General features: G+C 36.7%; 1 protein-coding gene across 5 annotated transcripts in view; it reads right to left on the bottom strand.

Moving 5' to 3' along the window:
• RBPMS (RNA binding protein, mRNA processing factor) overlaps positions 1-20,858 on the bottom strand; it is a 113,079-nt gene that overhangs the window by 55,983 nt on the left and 36,238 nt on the right. For 3 of the 5 annotated variants that reach the window (XM_087957365.1, XM_087957368.1, XM_087957366.1), the window contains exons 2-3: positions 9,916-9,993; positions 5,688-5,726 (exon numbers count right to left, since the gene is read on the bottom strand). In XM_087957365.1, the coding sequence (XP_087813491.1) occupies positions 5,688-5,726; positions 9,916-9,993 (117 nt within the window). The remainder of the gene's footprint in view (positions 1-5,687; positions 5,727-9,915; positions 9,994-20,858) is intronic. The other 2 variants (XM_026672908.2, XM_087957367.1) reach the window with 1 other exon arrangement.

Genomic DNA, 20,858 nt, shown 5'->3' with positions numbered 1-20,858 from the left:
AATGTTAGAAAGCAACAGAAAAGGGGAATACAGAAGAGGGAAATGGAGGTGGAGAGACAAGGGGGTAAAAAGGGGAGAGAGAAGCAAGGGAGGAAGGAAGGGAAGAGAAGTTACAAAGGTTTGGAGCAAGATGTAAAGAAACAGGACTTATTCAGAGATAATGGGTGAAAATTTAACTGAAAAAGCGATTCTGCAAAGGTACATAAGATTGTATTGTTATATTTGTATTAGAAATAATGTTAGAAAATTGGAAACAACATATGATTAAAAAGTGGGATAAAATAGTCAGTGTAATTCAGTGAAACTTTTGTGAACAAAATAAATGAAATGAAATAAATGAGAGAATTGAATTAGGAAGGAATGGGAATGTTTTAATTATTCAATGTTTTATAAAATATAAGTGAAGTGGGGGGGAAGTAACTATGGAAAGTTTATAAGTGTTCCCATAGAAGTATGATACCTATTTGAAAAGAAATGTGTAAAATGTTTAAGAGCTAAATGAATATTAATATTAACGATAGAATTGAATTGGTATGGATTGTTGTTTTAATTATATTATATATCTATAATTTTTTTCTTTTTTTAAAATACAGTGTGTAGTTTTAGAATGTACCAAGCAGAATCCGAACGGAAGTTATGTATTATATTAAGTGTTATAATTTTAGGGGAAAGATATAAAGGCGTCATACTCCAATCAGAGATTACAGGAGAAATTTTGTTTAATGAGAAAAGATAATAGACAGCTGAAACGGGACAGACAAAGAATATACCGTATTTGCCGGCGTATAAGATGACTTTTTGCCCTGAAAACATGCCTCCAAGTGGGGGGTCGTCTTATACGCCGGGAGGACTCCGACTCCCACTTCGAGCTTGAGTTGCAGCCGGGAGGGAGGCTGGGGGAGCGGTGTGTGTGTGTGTGTGTGTGTGTGTGTGGCGGGTGTCACTCGCCACGCTGCGCAACCTTTCCCCCTCTTCCTTCCTTAGCGGTGTGGGGAGGAGAGGATTCAAAGATCCTCACGTGCGGCGTACTTTTCTTTTTCTTTTTTTCTTTTTGCACGCAGGTTTTGCATGCGGGCGGCTGTAGGTTAAGGATGGGGAGCCCCGGGTGGGTTATCAGGTTTTACGGTGCTTCCAACATGTGCGAACGGTGGGAGAGCGGAGAAGAGAGCGGCGAGCGCCCGCTGTGTGAAATCCTGCCGTCAAAGCAACACTGGGGGAGGCAGGGTATAAATTTACTAGGTTAATGTAGCAATGGTGATTAATGCCCAGAACATTGTTTGCAGGTATTGGGGGTGTGTGTGTGTGTGTGGTGGTGGTGAGGAGAGGTTGTCCTTTGAATGCGGAAAAGTAGGTGTGACCTTGTGTAGGAAAATAAAGAGATCCTTTTAGCGTGTTTGGCTTCTTTGCCTCCCCTCGTTCGTTTTGACGTGGAGATAATGGCCTTGGGCGGGAGGGGAAGAAAACTGTAGCTGGATCATTTCAAATTTCACTTACTCTCCTGCCTCACTTCAATATGTCTGAGCGACTCCAGATACTGGAAGACTTTTTGAATGAAAGTGTTACCTCCATTTTTTTTTTTTAAAGAGGGCCACTTGGGGAAAAAAAAAGATTCTAAGGAATTCCTTGTTTCTTGATTAAAGAGAAGGCATTGAATATACTGTTCCTTGGCAGCCTTTTCAGTGTCCGGGTTTTTGGTGTGTGTGTGTGTGTGTGAGAGAGAGAGAGAGAGAGAGAGATCAGCTGTATTGAGAAGAGAACGTTTCCTGTGTTCTCATTTTATTTACAACATATTTTACGCTTAATGGTAAGCAATGAAAATATTTTTAAAACTCATTTCTAAACTCCATAGCTATTTGCATATTCTTGGTTCAAAATTGGATTAGCTCATTTCAAAATTGTCCAAAGCAGAAAAGTGCGTCAAAAAAAAAAGAAGTGCAAAAGTGGAAGGTGTGTGGAAGAGGGGGTAGTCTTATACGGCGAGTATATAACAAACTCTATATTTTGAGTGGAAATGTTGGGGGTCGTCTTATACGCCCAGTCGTCTTATACGCCGGCAAATACGGTAAGTATAATGATCTGAATCGAGATGAAATAAATAAAATAAAATTAAGAAAGTTAAAAGAGGGGAGAAGCTATATAGAAAATGTAGAATGGTAACGAGATATGGAATGGTATATAAAAATGAGCATGAACTTGAATTTGTGTCTGTACGAAGAGATGTAACCCGGGATCAAGCTGCTTTCAAAAAAGATGTTTTATGTTTTTATGTTTTATGTTTTGTTTGTTTATGTTTGTTTTTAAAAATCAATAAAATTTAAAAAAAAAATTCAAACGAATTTGTCAAAATAGTTTGTCTTTAAGAAATGCATATTAGAAAAAGGAATATAAAATATTTTATCTGTAAAATATTTTTCAGTTATAATTAAAAAGAGAAATGAATTGTTTTATATGTAAACCCCAATTAAAACCAGAACTGATGTTGACTGATAATTATTTATTTATTCATTTAATTTCTATAGCCACCTGTCTCAATCAATGACTCTGGGTGGCTTACAGTATAAAAACTATAAAAACAATTGGGCAATATGTAGGGTAAATATGTGTGGTTGGAAGCTATTTCCATGGGACCAAAGCTTTGATAATGGAAATTTATGCTCCAAATGAGGATAAAGTAATTTTTTACAAAAGAGTTATGAACAAAGTAACCATATGAAAATTGGTATTTAAGGAAAATTGGAATGGAGTGATTTTTGTAGGAGATCAGCAGGCTGAGCTAGCAGGCAGGGTTAAATGTGTCATGAGTTTGAAATCATTGCACAGCCATCAGAGATCTAAGTCCAACTCCCCATGAATTTCATTCACCCTTATTTAGCATCAATTTAACTTTGACTGTGTGATTCTTGTGTATAAGTAACAATAATAAACTCTTCAGGGCTTTGAACATAGGAAGTGTTACTGGTTCTTTGGGCTTCACATTTCTTCACACAAGGACAGTTCCTCTGAGAAAGATATTAAAATAGCACAAGATAAATTATCGAAACTTTTTTTTGACAAGATAAATAATCTAGAGCTTGTAAATGCATAAAGACACAAAAATCATGATGCAAAATAATACACTTATTATTCTGAAAGACATAGATCTTTCTCAAGAATTAATATGCTTTGAATATCCAAGAATTTGGCTATTAGTGTTTATAAGTGGACATACTGCCAAAGGTCTTTTCAAACTTTAGCGTTTAAAAGGAAAATCAATTCTTTCAGATGGAAAGTAAAGAAACATTGCAGCAGAAAGAAACAGTAAAAAAAAATGTAAAAAAATTGTTAAAGGCATTTTTATAGTAATTTTAATAAAGGTAGAGACTAATAATGGTTTGGGACACAAGTACAGCTTTTATGAAGGGATATTTTATACAGCATGATAGTAAAGTGAAAAAAAGAGACAAGAAAATACAATTTGAGGTCAGATAAAAATTAAAGAATTAAAGAATCCCCCCAAAAGAAAATTATGTAACACCAAATTAAACTTTTATGACAACAGTGGTCTTTGTTTATAGTAGGGAAAATGAAAGTAAAAATAAATTATGCAAAACAAAAGAATTTTGAACTTGCAAATAAGCTGTGGAAATTGTTGGCATATCAATTGAGGAATGTGGGAAAAATATTAAAATTAAAACATAGAAATATTATATTAACAGAAGAAATGCCATCAATACTACTCTAATTAATATAAAGGAAAAGAAATCTCCCTAGGAAAGTTATGAACATTTAAAGAAACAAAAAATTCCAAAAATCACAGAAATACGGAAATAATTAACGAATGGATCTATTACAATAAGAAATGTTTATGAAGCTATAAAAAAGTCACAACAAGGAAAGCACCTGGACCAGGTGGTTTACCAGCTTATCATATTTTTAAAACAAATGACTACAACTATTGCAAAAGGTAATGAACTTCATTTTACAGACTAGAAAGATACCAGAAAGTTTGATAGAGGCTAATATAGTATTAATACCTAAAGAAGATCAAGATTTGACTGGACCAAAAATTATTTCTCAATATCATTATTGAAGAATGCTTGTAAGTTATTTATGATGATTTCAGCTGAGAAAATGAAGGTGGTTTACAGAACTATAATTAGTTTGGATTTTCACCTAAAAGCTGTGGGACAATATTAAAAACATATGGGATATTTTGGAATACTTACAACAACATAATGACAGCATAAGAAGTGTTTTACAGGAAAGAAACAGTAGATAGAGAAAAATGGTTAACTTACCGAGAGCCCTTATAACAGAAACATGGAGAATATAACATGAACTCAAAAGAGCAATTGACTGAAAGAGGGATTTAGTTTTTAATGGTTTTCATATGCACAGTTAAGAGAAAGATTTAAGGTAGATAATAGGACATTTGGGATTGACAACAGATGACAGAATATGAAGTACAAAATGTACAAGTGATGAACATGTAATTGCTAAAATGTAATTTAACTGAAATTTTGAAATGGAAAAAGAACAAATGAAAGACTGCGATAAAATGGGCTAAGATCTTTGGACACAATACACTGATGGAACAGTGGGAAAATATGTGGTTAAAAGGGCTGAAATTTATATTGTTATAATCTAAAAGATGTTTTTTTATAAAATGATGTAACATTGGTATATGACTTCAGAAAAATTATCTAGAATGTATAAAGGTACTTTAAATACATGTTGGACAACAGGTATTATTTTTATCATGACTACTGGACTTGTAAAAAAGCCAGAAATTTCTGGGTTCAAATACATGCAATGATACCACACATTTTAAAGACCAATATTCAACTAAAATCAGAACTTTTCTTGCTGGGATTAGTGGACATTCAGTTAGAAAGGATCCATGGAAGATTATTTTCATATATGATTACTGCCACAAGACTATTATATGTGCAAAAATAAAAAGACTGACATGCCCACAACCAAGGAATGAATGGTGACCATGACAGAACTAGCAGAGATGACAAAATTAACCTGTCTGATTAGAGAAAGATCAACAACTACATTTATCAATTATTGGAAATCTCTTATGGACTTTTTGCTGAAAAAAAGAGGAAAAAAGCTTGTGATTTATGGGTTTGAAGATTAGAAAGGGTAGCTTATAGAAAGAAAGAAATTATGATGTAACCTTAGAGACAGAGGGTGGAATACAGATGCATTTATAACTGCTGTCAAAAAGATGGGAAGTCATCTTTTCTTCCCCTACTTTTTCTTTTCTATTTGTATTTCTATTTTCTTATTTTGTTTCTTTTTTAATATGTTCGTATTTTTTAATCTTGTTAAAAATGTCGTCAATAAAATTATATTTTAAAAAAGTGAGACATATATAACATTATCACAATAATCCTTCTGAATGTCAGTGATCACATTTCGAAGATGAACTGGGCTGGACACAATTTTAATTTTTCAAGTACATCTAACATACATCTCTAACAGAGTGATTACTATAGTTAAAAGATAAGTACTGAATCAACTAAAAAGACTGTAATGACTCAGTTGTTCCAACCATTTTCAGTAACTTTTGTTAAAAAGAAAAAAAATAAAGATTACTGGGCCAAACTTTTATACCTACTTTATCATTTATAATTTACCGCATCTTAATAACCTCTTATGATGGTTATGATAAAGCATTTATTCAGTGTTAGCCTTACCTGCTTTGAAGTGAGTTTAATAAGAGAACCTTCATATCCCTGGAGAGAAAAATAAAAACTACATATGTACAAAATAATATACAAGATCTTTAGATCTGTACATTTAAATACTGAATATCACCACATTGTCTCACAGTAATGCACAGCATTCTTTATCATTTGGCTTTCTTTTAAAAGGACAGCAATCATAATTCATAAAAAGATCTAACTATTTCATATGGCCTTAAGGCAGACAACTAGTCAATATTAGGATTAAAAACTGAGTTAAACTGTAAGTTATATACTTAAAAGTATTCATTATTATTGGAACTACAGACACTTCTTACTTACCAATTGCAACTGGGATTGGCAACTCTGTTACTAAGTGCACATGTGTAAAGTGAAAAATCACATGACTGTGCCAATATGATTGCACTTGATGAGTTTGGCAGTTCCAGCTATGGTCAATAAGTGAATAACTGTAGATTATTAAGCATGACATCACATGATGCAACTTTTGACTTACTGCTGGCTTCCCCATTGGCTTTGCTTGTCAGAAGCTGCCTGTGAAGGTCACAAATGACAATCATGGGACTGCAGAGTGCTACAATCTTGATAAAGGCACGACAGCTACCAAGTGTCCAAATCACCATCATGTGACTGAGGGCACCCTGCAAGAGTTGCATTTTGAAAACCTAAGTCTCCCTTTTCAGCACCATCATAACCTCGAACCATTGCTGAATGAGTGGTCAGTTAATGAAGATTATCTGTACTGTATTTTGAGTAAAGCATAGAGAAAAAATAATAATCCTACAGATCTATATATAAAAGCAAGGCCAAGTTTGTCCCAAAGGTACTTTTTTCAAAAGACAACTGGGCTTTCTAGGTGTTTTTTTTTTTTCCCTTTGAAAACTTTTCACTTTTCATCCAAGAAGCTTCTCTATTTTTTTTTTGGATGAGAAGGGAAACATTTTCAAAGAAAAAAACACCCAAGAAAATCCAGTTGTCTTTTGGAAAAAGCCTTTTTGGGACAACCATGACTTGGATGATTGAGAATCTCCAAAGACATGTTAGCTTTGGAGTAACACAAATAAGATATTATACCATAGGGCTTATACAGGCATCCACTCCTCACAACTAAAAAGTGCCAAAATGATATAATAGCAATAGCACTTAGACTTATATACCACTTTATAGTGTTTTACAGCCTCTCCAAGTGGTTTACAGAGTCAGCATATTGCCCCCAACAATCTGGGTCCTCATTTTATCAATTTCAGAAGGATGAAAGGCTGAGTCAACCTTGAGCCTGGTGGGATTTAAACTGTCAAACTGTAGGCAGCTGACTGCAGAAGTAGCTTGCAGTACTGCACTCTAACCACTGCGCCACAGATGTATGCCATGCTGTCATGAGCTCCACCATTTTGTACTTACATCATAATGCAATGCACAAGGATTTGCATGGCAAAATGCTTGTGTATTTAGGACTGTTCTATAATGCAAGGATTCTACTGCTCCGAAACCAGTACTGCTGCCCTGGGTTCTTTTCACACTGTGAGCTTGCCAATTAACTACTGATTCAGAGCCATTCCAGAAGAAATGCTGTATAGAGAGTGTTGCATTTTTTCTCCTAGTTCTAGGACAAAGGTTTGCCTGCTGATGTAAACAACTTTGCCATATCTGATAGCTCCCTTCACCATTATTAGTTATGATTAGTTAGGCAATTTTACTGCTATCTACTCGGAGCATACCTAAAGTGTCCCCCACCACCAACACCACATTCTGCAAACAACTACAATGAGGCTGGGGGCACCAGCTGAACTAACTGCCAATTCTTCTGCATTTTGACAGCTATCTGGGTAGCCTTTCCCTTTCCCCTTTCCCTCTGGGTAGAAAGATTCTATGATAGAGTTCTTTGTTGAAGCAATCTAATATTTTCATTCCTAGCATGTAATTCACCAGTGCTTCAAATTGTCCCCAAGTGTAAAGGTATGTAGGAACGACCTTGAGAGACAGGGGGAAAACAGAGGCAGAAAAATGATCAAGTAAGACACAGCTCTTAGTTCAGCAGCCCTCATGCGGGGGAAACTGTTCCCTCTGGCATTATGCGAGGCTGGCAGCAAGCAGTGGCTAAGGGAAATAATAATGAAGACCAGGAAGCAGAGAAGAAAAAGGAAAAAGAAAAATTTTTTGCCTCCATAGCCCTTTAAAACGCTACGAAGCTAACCTGAACTATAAGAAGTCAGCTTTAACCACAAACTCTTTCTATCTGGAGAACTACGAGCCAATCTTTTGCCACAACCTTCTAGTGCAGAGGTCTCATTCTCGCGGCCCGCGGGCCAATTGCGGCCCGCAGGACGATATCCTGTGGCCCCCGCCGTGATATGAAAGTATAATATTAGTGTATAATATAAATATAAAGTATAATATAAAGTATAATATTATGCGGCCCAGCCTCACCCAGACTCTGCCTCCAGCGGCCCCCAGGTAAATTGTGTTTGAGACCCCTGTTCTAGTGCAAGACTGAGTCATGAACTGGGGAGAGTGACAGTTGATGAAGGGTGTGGCAAAAACAGTTGGACTCAGTCTCCAGGCAGAAAGGCATGTGGTCAACCCATCCATGGATTCTCCAATCGTCGTGCTGGAGAAAGGTACTGTCAGATTTGCAAAACTGATGTCAGCTTGTGAAGTAGACACCTGATGGTTCTACTTTATTGTAAGGTTACATTAACAGCCTCTTGCAAGTCTGATTCTTGCAAGCCTTAATAAAAAGTGTGTCTGCTAAAATACCAATATTTATTATTAGATTTATCTCACCTTTATTATTTTATAAATAACTCAAGTCAGCAAACATACCTAATAGTTCTTCCTCCTCCTATTTTCCCCACAATAACCCTGTGAGGTGTGTTGCACTGAGAATGACTGGCTGAAAGTTACCCAATCAGCTTTCGTGCCCAAGATAGAACTAGAATTTAGTATCCCAATGTCTAGGCCTATGCTGAGAATGGTTACTAGAATTAATAGCTGAGGTAACAAGGGCACCAGTGTTACTTGAAGAAGCTTCTTGGATGAGAAGCGAAATGTCTTCAAAGAAAAAACAGAAAGTCCAGTTGCCTGTTGAAAAAATACCTTTGGGACAAGAGCACCCATGTTTTTTTAAAAAAGTTGGCAAGCAATGCCACTTCTGAATCATCCTTACAGAGAGAAACATTTGGGGGCTTCCCAGAAATAAAGATTGTTAGTCTCCATCTTTCCTGAGGCAAAATTATAAAAGGTGTGTTTAAATGATTCAGAAAATATCATGTGGAAGATACCTCAAATACTAAGAAACTGCTAATGGGATATGTATTAGGGATTTGCAAAGCATTCAAAAGAGATGTTTGGCAATGTAGGTGAGCACAAGCAAAGCACTTCTCTGTGAAGTGTTAAAGAAGTCAAGTCTTCTGCAAGCTAAAAGTGTTGCAAATGACCTGGCTGTTTTAACATTTCAAACAGAGGTGTGCTTTGTTCTTTCTAACACATTTGGTGAAACACTTCTTTCAAACGCTTTGCACAGTCAAAATAATATGCATATACTCAAGATGTCAAACAGAAATGACACAAAAAAGAATTTTTCCTATGTCACCCAGCTCAAAGGGAATGGGTGGGAAAATGTAATGAAGTGGATTAAAATATTTCATTACCAAGAAAGATGGATTTCATACATATATAGCCTAATGTTATGCTTTCTATAAATGAAAATGAGGTTTATCAACCCAGAACAAATAAAAAATATATGTTAGATTTGTACATTTCCATTGCTGGTATTAGAAAATTTAAAAAAAAAACAGTAAAATATGCCTTGGAAGAATATATGGTAGCATCTACAATATGTGGCATGTCATTTACAGATGTCATGAACTCTACCTAATCTTTATCATCATCAGAGGCTCATGTATGTGTAACTTCATCACACCACTGTTAATGTTTATAGTCATTTTTGGGGGGAGTGTTTGGCCAACTTTCAGTCTCTTTGAAAGTCCTCCTAGCCATGTTTTCAGTTGAAATAAGATATTACAATTAACTGTATTCCAAACTTTTAAAAATCCAGACACTAGAAATATTGTATTCTCTTCCAGGAGAACCTGTCAGACATTACTGTGGAAATATGCCATTTATAATAACAACACAAATCACAATGTTTCTATAAATAAGCACACCAAGGCTCTTAGTCTCAGTTTTGTCTTCCAAGATTGATAGTCAAAGAAAGTACCTTGAATGGTCTGAACAAGAGATAGAGCTCTCGGGGCTTGATATCCAGAGGAAGACCACTGACAAAGAGTGTCCGTACCTATTAAAAAAAAAAAAGATTCACATCAAGAAAATAAAAGCAACTTTCAGCAAATTTAGTCCATCTAATTAACAGTAAGGTGTAAATTCTTCCAGTTTATTAAAGCTTGTCTTTCTGCAATTATACTTTCTTACTATAAATGAATGCACACATCTCAATATCTTTTATGAAAATGACTTTCATATATTTAAGTTCCTTACTCCATAGACAAAATCCAACCAACAGGTTTGCAGTCACTGCTATCTCCAATTATTATGATTCTGTTACATACTCTTGTGTTTCCATAGCATTTCACATAAGTAAGCAGGCTGAAAAATTTGAACAGACTCCCCATCAATTGGGGACATGTTATGTATTTTAAGCTATCTTGGCTTATTCACAGGACAATTAAGCAGATTTGTTGGATTTATGATAGGCATATTGACTATATGTTCCCATATGTATTCATTCTCATTCTTACATTCTTTTTCTAGAATTTTTAGAAATGATTTTAACTAGCATGAATATGTGAATTTGTCTGGTGCTATTATTGAGTATTACTGCCTTTATAATAAGTCTCTATATTTCAAAAATAAATAGAGATGTTCCTAGTTATTGTTTATTTATAACATTTTTCAATATTATTCTGTCGCATTTTGCAATGATTTTACTCTACCTTACACAAAAGATCTGCAGCTGCTTTAAGAAGGGAAATTGTCAGGCTTCCAGTTCATTTCCTGACTTATGATTTCTACAGTTATTAACTGATCTTCACAATCTGGGCTACTATCTCCCTTAAGTACATTCCAAACTCCTAAAAGGCCTCTCTCCAACTCTGTTCCTATCGAACTGTGCAAGATAAAATTTGCTATATATTTGCTGTATACCCTATCAAGCATTATTTCTGCAGCATGCCAGATGTCTTCCAGCATTAGGAAGGTGGTTCATTTAGAACATTGACCTAATTGGTGCTGCTTAAAAAAAAATAGTTATATGCTAGTTTCAGTATCATGAGAGAAGTTATTTCAGTCAGGCCAAAACATTCTTCCTTTCAGCCAATTGCTCTACATGAAATATATTTGCTTTGCTTAGCCTTCCACCTCATTCTTCCATGTCCTCATATCTCCCCCTGCAAAACAACAACAAGAAAAAGAAAAGCCAACAGCAACTTTTTGTTAACAGGGCCCTGATTAGAGAAAGACCCAGGTCTACAATCAATACAAAAAAATTCAGAAAACAATTTATGACAAAAAAATAAAATAAAACTCTGCATTCCCATCAGCCTGGATATCTATCAATCAGATACCCAGCATAAAAGAAATCTAGAATAGCTGATCAGGATTTGTGCAAACACAGAGGCATAAAAACATTCTAGATAGACATTTAAATGCAAATCTAGATAAAAGTGTTCCTACTGACAACTTTAAGTTAACTTGCTGAAGACTGAGAAAGGTATTACTGACAATTTACTGGTTAAAAGGATTGTGTTGCTCTTTCCACAGAGAAAAACAAAGTTTTTTTTTTAAAGTGATTAGTCCTGATAGCATGTACATCCAACTGGGTTATCTCTGCCAAGACAAATTTGGCAGTTTTTCATATGTCTCCCCTTCTAATTTTACAAAGTTGTTTGACCAAGAACAAAAAAAAAGTTCCTGTCTCCAATCTTACAATTAGCAAACTTCTTCAAGTATGGAGTAACTAAAATATGTAAACAGTAGAAAAGACAGGCTTATTTAAACAGAAAAACCCCACTACAGCTTAAGACATTGTTTCCAGTTGAATGCTTTCATCTTCTTTATTTTCTAAGTAAGTTAAACAGGATATTTACTTTTAACTTATTTCAAACAACTAATAAGTAAAGCACTTAAATTAGGCAACAAAGTGCTTGAGTCATTTAATGTGAGATAATCTTGGTCCAAAGAAATTACCCAAATTCTCTTTTCAGTAAATAACGATAAAGGGCAAAGGGCAAATTTAAACTCCATTACTCTGATTTGACGTCTACAAGGCTAAAAAAGTCAATGAAGAATTACTAAAAAGAAATGCAACCAGCAATTAAGCCCCCTTTATATGATCAAAAACTTCCATAGTTTTCAGTATCATACACAAGCTTTCTTATATTTAATGAATGTTCAAAGAGATTTAGTCTTGGATCAAATAAAGAAGTCTTTTAATCTAGCATTCTGTTTTCATTGGAAGCCAGCTAGGTGTACAGAGTCTACAAAAAAGATAAAAATTACAGAAATATTCTTTTTTGGGTCTGCCTTTGGTCTGCCTCTCTCTACTGAAGGATCACTAAATATAGTGAAGTGTGTTTGTGTATGTATGTGGATATAAATATCCACATACATACAGGCATTCCTCAACTTATGACTAAATTCATCTCAGCGTTTCTGTTGCTAAGCAAGGCAGTGTTAAGTCAGTTTTGCCCCATTTTATGGATTCTTTTGCCACAGTTGTTAAGTGAATCACTGCAGTTGTTAAGTAATCATGCAGTCATTAAGCAAATTTGGCTTCCTTCCCTGACTATGCTTGTTGGAAGCCAACTGGGAAGGTTATAAATGGTGACCGCAAGACAGTGCAATTATCATAAATGCATGCCAGTTGCCAAGCACTCAAATTTTGACCACGTGACCATGATGCAACAGTCCTAAGTGTATAAAGTGGTTATAAGTCATTTCTTTAGTGCTGCTGTAACTTCAAACGGTCACTAAATGAATTATTGTAAATGAAGGACTACCTGTATAAATGTAAAGGTTTCCCTCGCACAAACGTGCTAGTCGTTTCCGGCTCTAGGGGGCAGTGCTCAACTCCAATAAAAAGCCAAAGAGCCTGTGCTGTTTGAAGACGTCTCTGTGGTCATGCAGCCAACATGACTAAACTCCGAAGGTGCACAAAACGTTGCTACCTTCCCATCAAAGTGGTCCCTATTTTTCTACTTGCATTTTCACATGCTTTCGAACCAGTAGGTTGGCAGAAGCTGGGACAAGTAACAGGAGCTCACTCCGTTATGCAGTGCTAGGGATTCAAACAGCCAAACTGCTGACCTTTCTGATCGACAAGATCAGCGTCTTAGCCACTGAGCCACTGCATCCCTACCTCTATACAAATATGAATAAGATTAATTTAAGATGCAGTAACATAACAATTATATACATAAACCTATAAAACCCATTGAGCTGATCTAGCTAACCACACCTATAAAATCTATTATCTATAAGACCTGCCTATTTTATTACCTGTTTATTACTCCTTTGTTATGCATAAGTGAATTTCTCTGTTGTTACCTATGTTCTTGTTGATTTTGCTTATTTCCATTAGGAAAGTAAAGCTGATTTGTTGCTGCCAGATAATCTCCAACCCATATTTACCTGGGTTAAATAATCAAGGCACATGAATCAGAAACCTACATCTACAACCTGAAGTGTCTACACAGGAGTTGACTTGCCCTCACTATCTCTGAAAGAAAAGTGCCTTGTTCCAAACTATGGTACAATCAGAGAGAAATACGCCAGCAGCTAAATCCAACAGCTTCGTGGTATTGTACACAATAATGAAGTTGAAGCCCAAAGGTCCTGGTATATGGAAATAATTTCAAAGCCTTTCAAAACGACTTTGTAAAACTGAATGACTTTCTTCACCTTAAAAGGCATTTTTGTTCTTTTGTACTTCTTTCTGGTATTAATGAAGTATTTTAAGCACAAACTACATCCAAATCTGGAATTCCACAAGAGTTTTGTACAAGTAAAGGCAGTTCTCGACTTACAACCATTTATTTAGTGGCCATTTGAAGTCATAACAGTGCTGAAAAAAGTGATGTATGATCAATACTCACAATTAAGACTGTTGCCACATTATAGAGTTATGTGATTAAAATCTGGGAGCTTGGCAACTGGCGTGTATTTATGATGGTTGCAGCATCCTGGGGTCATGTGATCACCATTTGCTATCTTCCCAGCCAGCTTCTGAGAAGTAAAGTCAATGGGGAAACCTAGATTCATTTAACAACTGCACTGATTGTAGGAAAAAACACTTCAAAAAATTGGGTGTGACTCATTTAACAATCTCCTTGCTTAAGTAATGGAAATTTTGGTCTGAAATGTGGTTGTAAGTTGAAGACTATCTGTATCTGACTTATGACCATTCGTTTGGTGACCATTTGAAATTATGATGGTGCTGAAAGAAGGAATTATAACCCTTGCTTGAACTTTGAAGATCACTCTATAAACAAAAGATTGTTTCCAGGTCTTTCACTTGTCCCATCAATCAGCTTGTCATTTCAACTAATCTTTAATGAGGAAGTTAAAACCCATATTAAAATGGGAAGCACTTTGATATAATATAGTTTAAGGAAACCTGTGAAAATAGTTTTTGTAGAAGAGGTATTATAATCAACATTTGTTATTTACCGGTAATTATTTATTCTGCAACATTTGCATATTTCTTGTCAAAGAGATTCTGGGTCAGGTACAGAAAAACAAAAACTGAAAATCTTAAAACATATTACAAACATTCACAATAATAATCATGAGATGATTGCTCACACAGTCCACAGATTAAAGAAAGGCCCATTGAAACAAAATACACTGCTCAAATAAATAAAGGGAACACAAAAATAAGACATCCTAGATCTGAATGAATGAAATATTCTTATTAAATACTTTGTTCATTACATAGTTGAATGTGCTGACAACAAAATCACACAAAAATTATCAATGGAAATCAAATTTAGCAACCCATGGAGGTCTGGATTTGGAGTTACACTCAAAATTTAAGTGGAAAAAAACCCACTACAGGCTGATCCAACTTTGATGTAATGTCCCTAAAACAAATCAAAATGAGGCTCAGTAGTGTGTGTGGCCTCCACGTGCCTGTATGACCTCCCTACAACGCCTGGGCATGCTCCTGATGAGGTGGTGGATGGTCTCCTGAGGGATCTCCTCCCACACCTGGACTAAAGCATCCCCCAACTCCTGGACAGTCTGTGGTGCAACGTGGCATTGGTGGATGGAGAGAGACATGATGTCCCAGATGTGCTCAATTGGATTCAGGTCTGGGGAACGGGTGGGCCAGTCCATAGCATCAATGCCTTCATCTTGCAGGAACTGCTGACACACTCCAGCCACATGAGGTCTAGCATTGGCTTTCATTAGGAGGAACACAGGGCCAACCGCATCAGCATATGGTCTCACAAGAGGTCTGAGGATCTCATCTCGGTACCTAATGGCAGTCAGGCTACCTCTGGCGAGCACATGGAGGGCTGTGCGGCCCCCTAAAGAAATGCCACCCCACACCATTACTGACCCACTGCCAAACGAGTCATGCTGGAGGATGTTGCAGGCAGCAGAACGTTCTCCACGGCGTCTCCAGACCCTGTCACGTCTGTCACATGTGCTCAGTGTGAACCTGCTTTCATCTGTGAAGAGCACAGGGCGCCAGTGGCGAATTTGCCAATCTTGGTGTTCTCTGGCTAATGTCCTGCACGGTGTTGGGCTGTAAGCACAATCCCCACCTGTGGATGTCGGGCCCTCATACCACCCTCATGGAGTCTGTTTCTGACTGTTTGAGCAGCCACATGCACATTTGTGGCCCACTGGAGGTCATTTTGCAGGGCTCTGGCAGTGCTCCTCCTGTCCCTCCTTGCACAAAGGCGGAGGTAGTGGTCCTGATGCTGGGTTGTTGCCCTCCTACGGCCTCCTCCACGTCTCCTGATGTACTGGCCTGTCTCCTGGTAGCGCCTCCATGCTCTGGACACTACGCTGACAGACACAGCAAACCTTCTTGCCACAGCTCGCATTAATGTGCCCTCCTGGATGAGCTGCACTACCTGAGCCACTTGTGTGGGTTGTAGACTCCGTCTCATGCTACCACTAGAGTGAAAGCACCGCCAGCGTTCAAAAGTGACCAAACCATCAGCCAGAAAGCATAGGAACTGAGAAGTGGTCTGTGGTCACCACCTGCAGAACCACTCCTTTATTGGGGATGTCTTGCTAACTGCCTCTGCTTTCCACCCGTTGTCTATTCCAGTTGCACAACAGCATGTGAAATTGATTGTCAATCAGTGTTGCTACCTAAGTGGACAGTTTGATTTCACAGAAGTGTGATTGACTTGGAGTTACATTGTGTTGTTTAAGTGTTCCCTTTATTCTTTTGAGCAGTGTATTTACTTTTTATTCTTGGACCAAAATCCTAATATCTCTAGAAGAATAAAAAGAAAGAAAAATTCAGCCACATTATTATATGCAGAAAATTACTCCTTTAGCCCTTAGGATCCTACCATTATTCAATTTAGAACTCACTAGTCACTGATTCCTGTTAAGTTTCATATATGCAAGTACATAAATATCTTCCTAGGAGTGAAACATTTACTCCACTCCTTAGCATTTACTAAGCACATTTTGGGGTATTTGGTTTGGTTTTATAATTGCACCATGAAAGTTTTTTGTTTTGTTTATTTTTTATTCATAGTTTTTATATTCCTACTCTATTTATAACATTATAACAAGCTATTTCCTTTACTTTTATTTTTAATTTGAACCTTGTATTTTGTAACTTATTTTAATTAGAAACCTTATAATTTTTTATATGAATTGTACAAAATGCTGGTCAGGGACTATAGCAATAAAGATTATCTGATTTAAGTCAGGCAGTGTCAGATGGAGATTTTTAAAAACCTTCCTGCTGTTTGCTCTTTGGAACAATTGAGGAATCTTACTTCAAAGATTTTTTCTATTATAATCTTGAAAGTACTGTAGGCAATAAATTAATTAGAGAAAATATTTTTCGTTCAGACCTAATAAAAACCATGCTGAATGTTGTTAACTTCAAAGAGATCTGGATTTTGATACGTTCATATCATTCCATATCATTCTATTATTTATTGCAAAAGGATTCTGTATCTACTTAGGCAACTAAGGAAAACTCTTCCCCATAAATCTCCTTCACTCTTCTTGCACATGAAGACCAACTATTTTTAATGCTTCTTGGTTTCTTGAAACAGAAATAGCTAATGGGGATGGGTGGGTGGGTGGGAGCAAGTAAGGCCATCCCAGGAGAAGGACTCAAGGACTTAGCAAAATCAACCAGATCTATGTATCTTGCCATCTTGAAAACTCCTAAAGAAACTTAGGGTATCTCTATTTACAATTATACAGCATCTCAGTAAAGAGTAGTATTAAGGAGGAAGGAGTGATCCGCATACTAAAATATCAATGTCTTGCACTCAGAAACAAAGCATCCACAGCAAGCAAAAGTAATCCTAAAATGCTGAGCACAGTGAAGTAGAATAGTATGGGCTGTAGAAAAAAGCAACCCAAATAACAATGCAGATTTATTTCCTTAGTAAAAAATGTTTGCCAAGCCACACTGAAAACTGCAGAAGGTCAGACGGGCTCTATATAAATATCATATGAACATCCAGTGCCCACTGTGCTTGATAGTATTGGGAGCTCTTTCCTGAATTATTCTGAACTAATTACCACAAATTCTGTGAGAACTGTGAGATGGACAACCAACCTATCCCATCGCTTGCCTGTGTACCAGCACTTCCACATAAGGACTTTATGCCTTTTCAAAAGCACCACCCGGTCTATCTGATCAGATGACATTGGCTTACTATGAAGGATGATCTGGCTTTCCACTTTCCTGGCTTTGCACCACTTTGAAAGTGAAGTAAAGCTGATATTTTTTTCTCTTCTTTTTGCAATGGTGGAACTTCTATCCATCTTCAATGGGTAGAAATGTTTGCTTCTCTGTGCTTTGCAGCTCCTAAGCTCAGGCAAGCCATTATATTTTACAAAAGTTACTTGAAGAAAGCTAAAGCAAAAACAAGCAGCATCGTGATGGCTTCATAGTGACTTTATGGCGAAAATGCACAACTTTTTCATCCCCAATCTCCAGATGCGTGGCAAGAGAACAATCTGGACCAACTTGTCCATAGATGTCCAGGCAGAAAGGATGACATAATGAGTGTTTTCTGCCACCGCTTCATAAGTAGTGAAGAATAAGCTAAAGAATTTAAAACAAACTGGGAATAGTGAGTTAAACATACAGTATATGTATTCAGCAAGTCTCTACCATCATTCATTTACTTTGAACAATAAAGTAAATATTGTTTTCCTTGTGTTTATCCATGTATTTTAGTTGGATGCTTTTTATTTTTTAAGTCATACCTATATTCCATGATGATAATAAAAAGTTGGTAAACCTACTTTCACTAGCATAAATAGAATTATCCCACATACTGCCAAGAAAAGCTGGTGGAAAAAAATATCAGTAAAGTTCAGCAGGGGACAATGGAAACAAACCTCCAGCAACAAAATTCCTGGGACAAAGAGAAATAATAACTGTATAATATCTTATAATATATTTGGCCAGGGACCAGAACATAAGAGCAAGATGTCAAAATCCCCATAAATGGAGAAAGAAACCGATGCCAGGGCATCCATATATTAGCACTAATCTGAGATGCTGAATTTCCAAGAGTCATAGGCATGGGGCCAAATCAATCTAACTTGCTGCACTCCTTCCTCACATAAAATATCCAACAGAATGAGAAGTGATTCCTGGGGTTTTGTTTATCTGCATTATTTAGATAAGTGTTTTCCAATTACACTGATACTCTATATACTTGAAAGTTATTTCTGCAAGAAGTTTCCTTGATGACCTACAGTTTGCCCATAATATTTGCAGAAAACCTTGCACTATTCACTCCCTACTGACAGCCAGACAATCTATCTGAATGAAATAGGAGAAAGACTTCGCACGAGGAACACAATTTTGTCCAGTACTATAAGCAAGGAGGAAAATGTTTAAAGATGCTTTTTTGTTAAGAACAATTTATAAGGCTCCCTAATAGTCAATAGAAATAAAAACATTCTGTATGTTACTGCCCACAGGACAGACAACCATTTGTGACTTCAAAGAAAACAAGAAGACTAAGATCTGAACTAGTTTTGAACTCACCCATAATCTTCGTATCAGAAAAACCCTTAATCTTTCTAAGTGGGAAGGAAGGATTTTCATCTCTTTGCTTTCACTTTTACTGCTTTCAGTTATATGTATTCCTCTTAATTTGATTTAGCCTAGTAATACAAACTCTTTTTTCCTTCTTATGAATGAAATTATTTCTTTGGCTGATAGTTATTTATTATTGTTGGTCACTATATTGTCATGTGACTTGAGGTGGCATCTCAAAAAAGCTAAAAGCACTCTATAGCCATTACCAGAAAAACAAATTGATAAACAACTGCCAGGAAAAGGAAATGTAAAACCCACAGTATATTAGCAAATTCACAGATCACTCTGGCCTAGGATCTGCTGGAGAGCCAGGTCTTTTAATGCCTTCCTAAAGACAGCAGGGTCAAGGCGACATGGACAACAGGGGAAATGTTGCTCTAGAGAACAGGAGAAGACACACAGGATCCCATAAGGTAACATTTGTCCACGAATTGACCTGGAGCATGCTGCATGGCAAGTAAACCTAAGTGGTGAAAGGTGGTGTGCAAATAACAAGACCCTGAGCTCTGAAGAGCTTTATCAGTTTCTATCAATACTCTGAACTGTACTATACCCAGAAACCAAATGGCAATTCTTCAGCTTGAGAAGTAGAGGTGTCAAATGGGCATATTTCTACATTTTGAATCAGCTTTAGCGGAGGCTATATTAAGAGTATCCCCACGTATAGAGTAATGGAGTACTCCACACAAGGTGGAATGCTTCCTGATCCAGGAAAGGGTACAATTGATGCATAAAACGAATCTTATTTATTTCATACAGCCTCAATTCCAACTTTTCTCTGCAGCCCAATGTAACAAATAAGATCTTATATACACTTATCTATGAAGTAGCATCTCTGAAAACTCTCCCATATAACAATAGCCACTCCACCACCATTACCCAAAAAACATAAGGCCATCTCTGATATGACACTTAAAATCTCATTGAGCTTAACTCTGAGAGGGGAATAAATGCCCCGACAGCTCTCTCGTGGATGAGGAAGGCTTAAGCAACGACAGTCAGAAACCAAGGTTTATGAGGATCCAATGTCCTTGCATCTAGAATAAGCCCAGGGGATTGAAAGGTGGGATTGATGCAAAATATTGCCACTGTGTTCTCTGAGAACAGCCCAACCTCTATTGCATTCTGCCCAATGCAATATTCCTACTTATCCCCATTCTCCATCAGTCCAATCCCCTAATCCCTGTCATCCCTCCTCAGGCTTCAAAAGCCCCATAGTTCACAAACATATTCAAGTCCTCCAGCCCCCCTCCCTTTACTCTACAAATACTGCAAAAGGGCCTGCCTCAGTAGTTCACCAGCAAAATTTCACATGCAAAATTTCCTAACCACAAATCCACCCAATACATTTGCAAAATCTTTAGTTCTAGTTCCTCCTGTCACTGGGACAAATTAGTGGCATAAAAATAAAGCCAGTCCCAAATTACAATCTAAGGCCAATTTGAAGGAAAAGCTGTAGCTATTTCTCTGATTCTCACCCAGGAGTGACCCATCAGGAAGAATTTTGTAATGGTCACAGTTGTTAAAGAGACTCTGCCTAGAGCACTGATGACCTTCCCTTCGTTATAGCTTTTCAGACTGAGCTGGATGACTTGTTGGGGATGGCTTACTGGATTCCTGCAGTGAACAAAGATTAGACTATGACCTCTTAAGTCCCTTCAACTCATAGTTTTGATGATTCTATGAATGATATTAAAGCAATATGCACAATCCTTTTGAGATGAATCAGCTCAGTAATTTTGACATGTTTGAATGAGTCACATCCCCATGTTTGAATATACATATCCAAGAATTATTATTAATTAGAATTATTATTATTAAGAAAAGTTTGAAATTATATGGTTTTAAAGAAAATAAAAGATAATTGA

Source organism: Notechis scutatus, chromosome 2 (genome assembly GCF_049901735.1).
Source record: "Notechis scutatus isolate UNSWTSFEM ecotype Mainland chromosome 2, rNotScu1.2, whole genome shotgun sequence".
In the NCBI taxonomy this organism is placed as follows: domain Eukaryota; kingdom Metazoa; phylum Chordata; class Lepidosauria; order Squamata; family Elapidae; genus Notechis; species Notechis scutatus.
The sequence above is the reverse complement of the archived record's forward strand: the minus strand, read 5'-3'. Positions and strand labels throughout refer to the sequence as shown.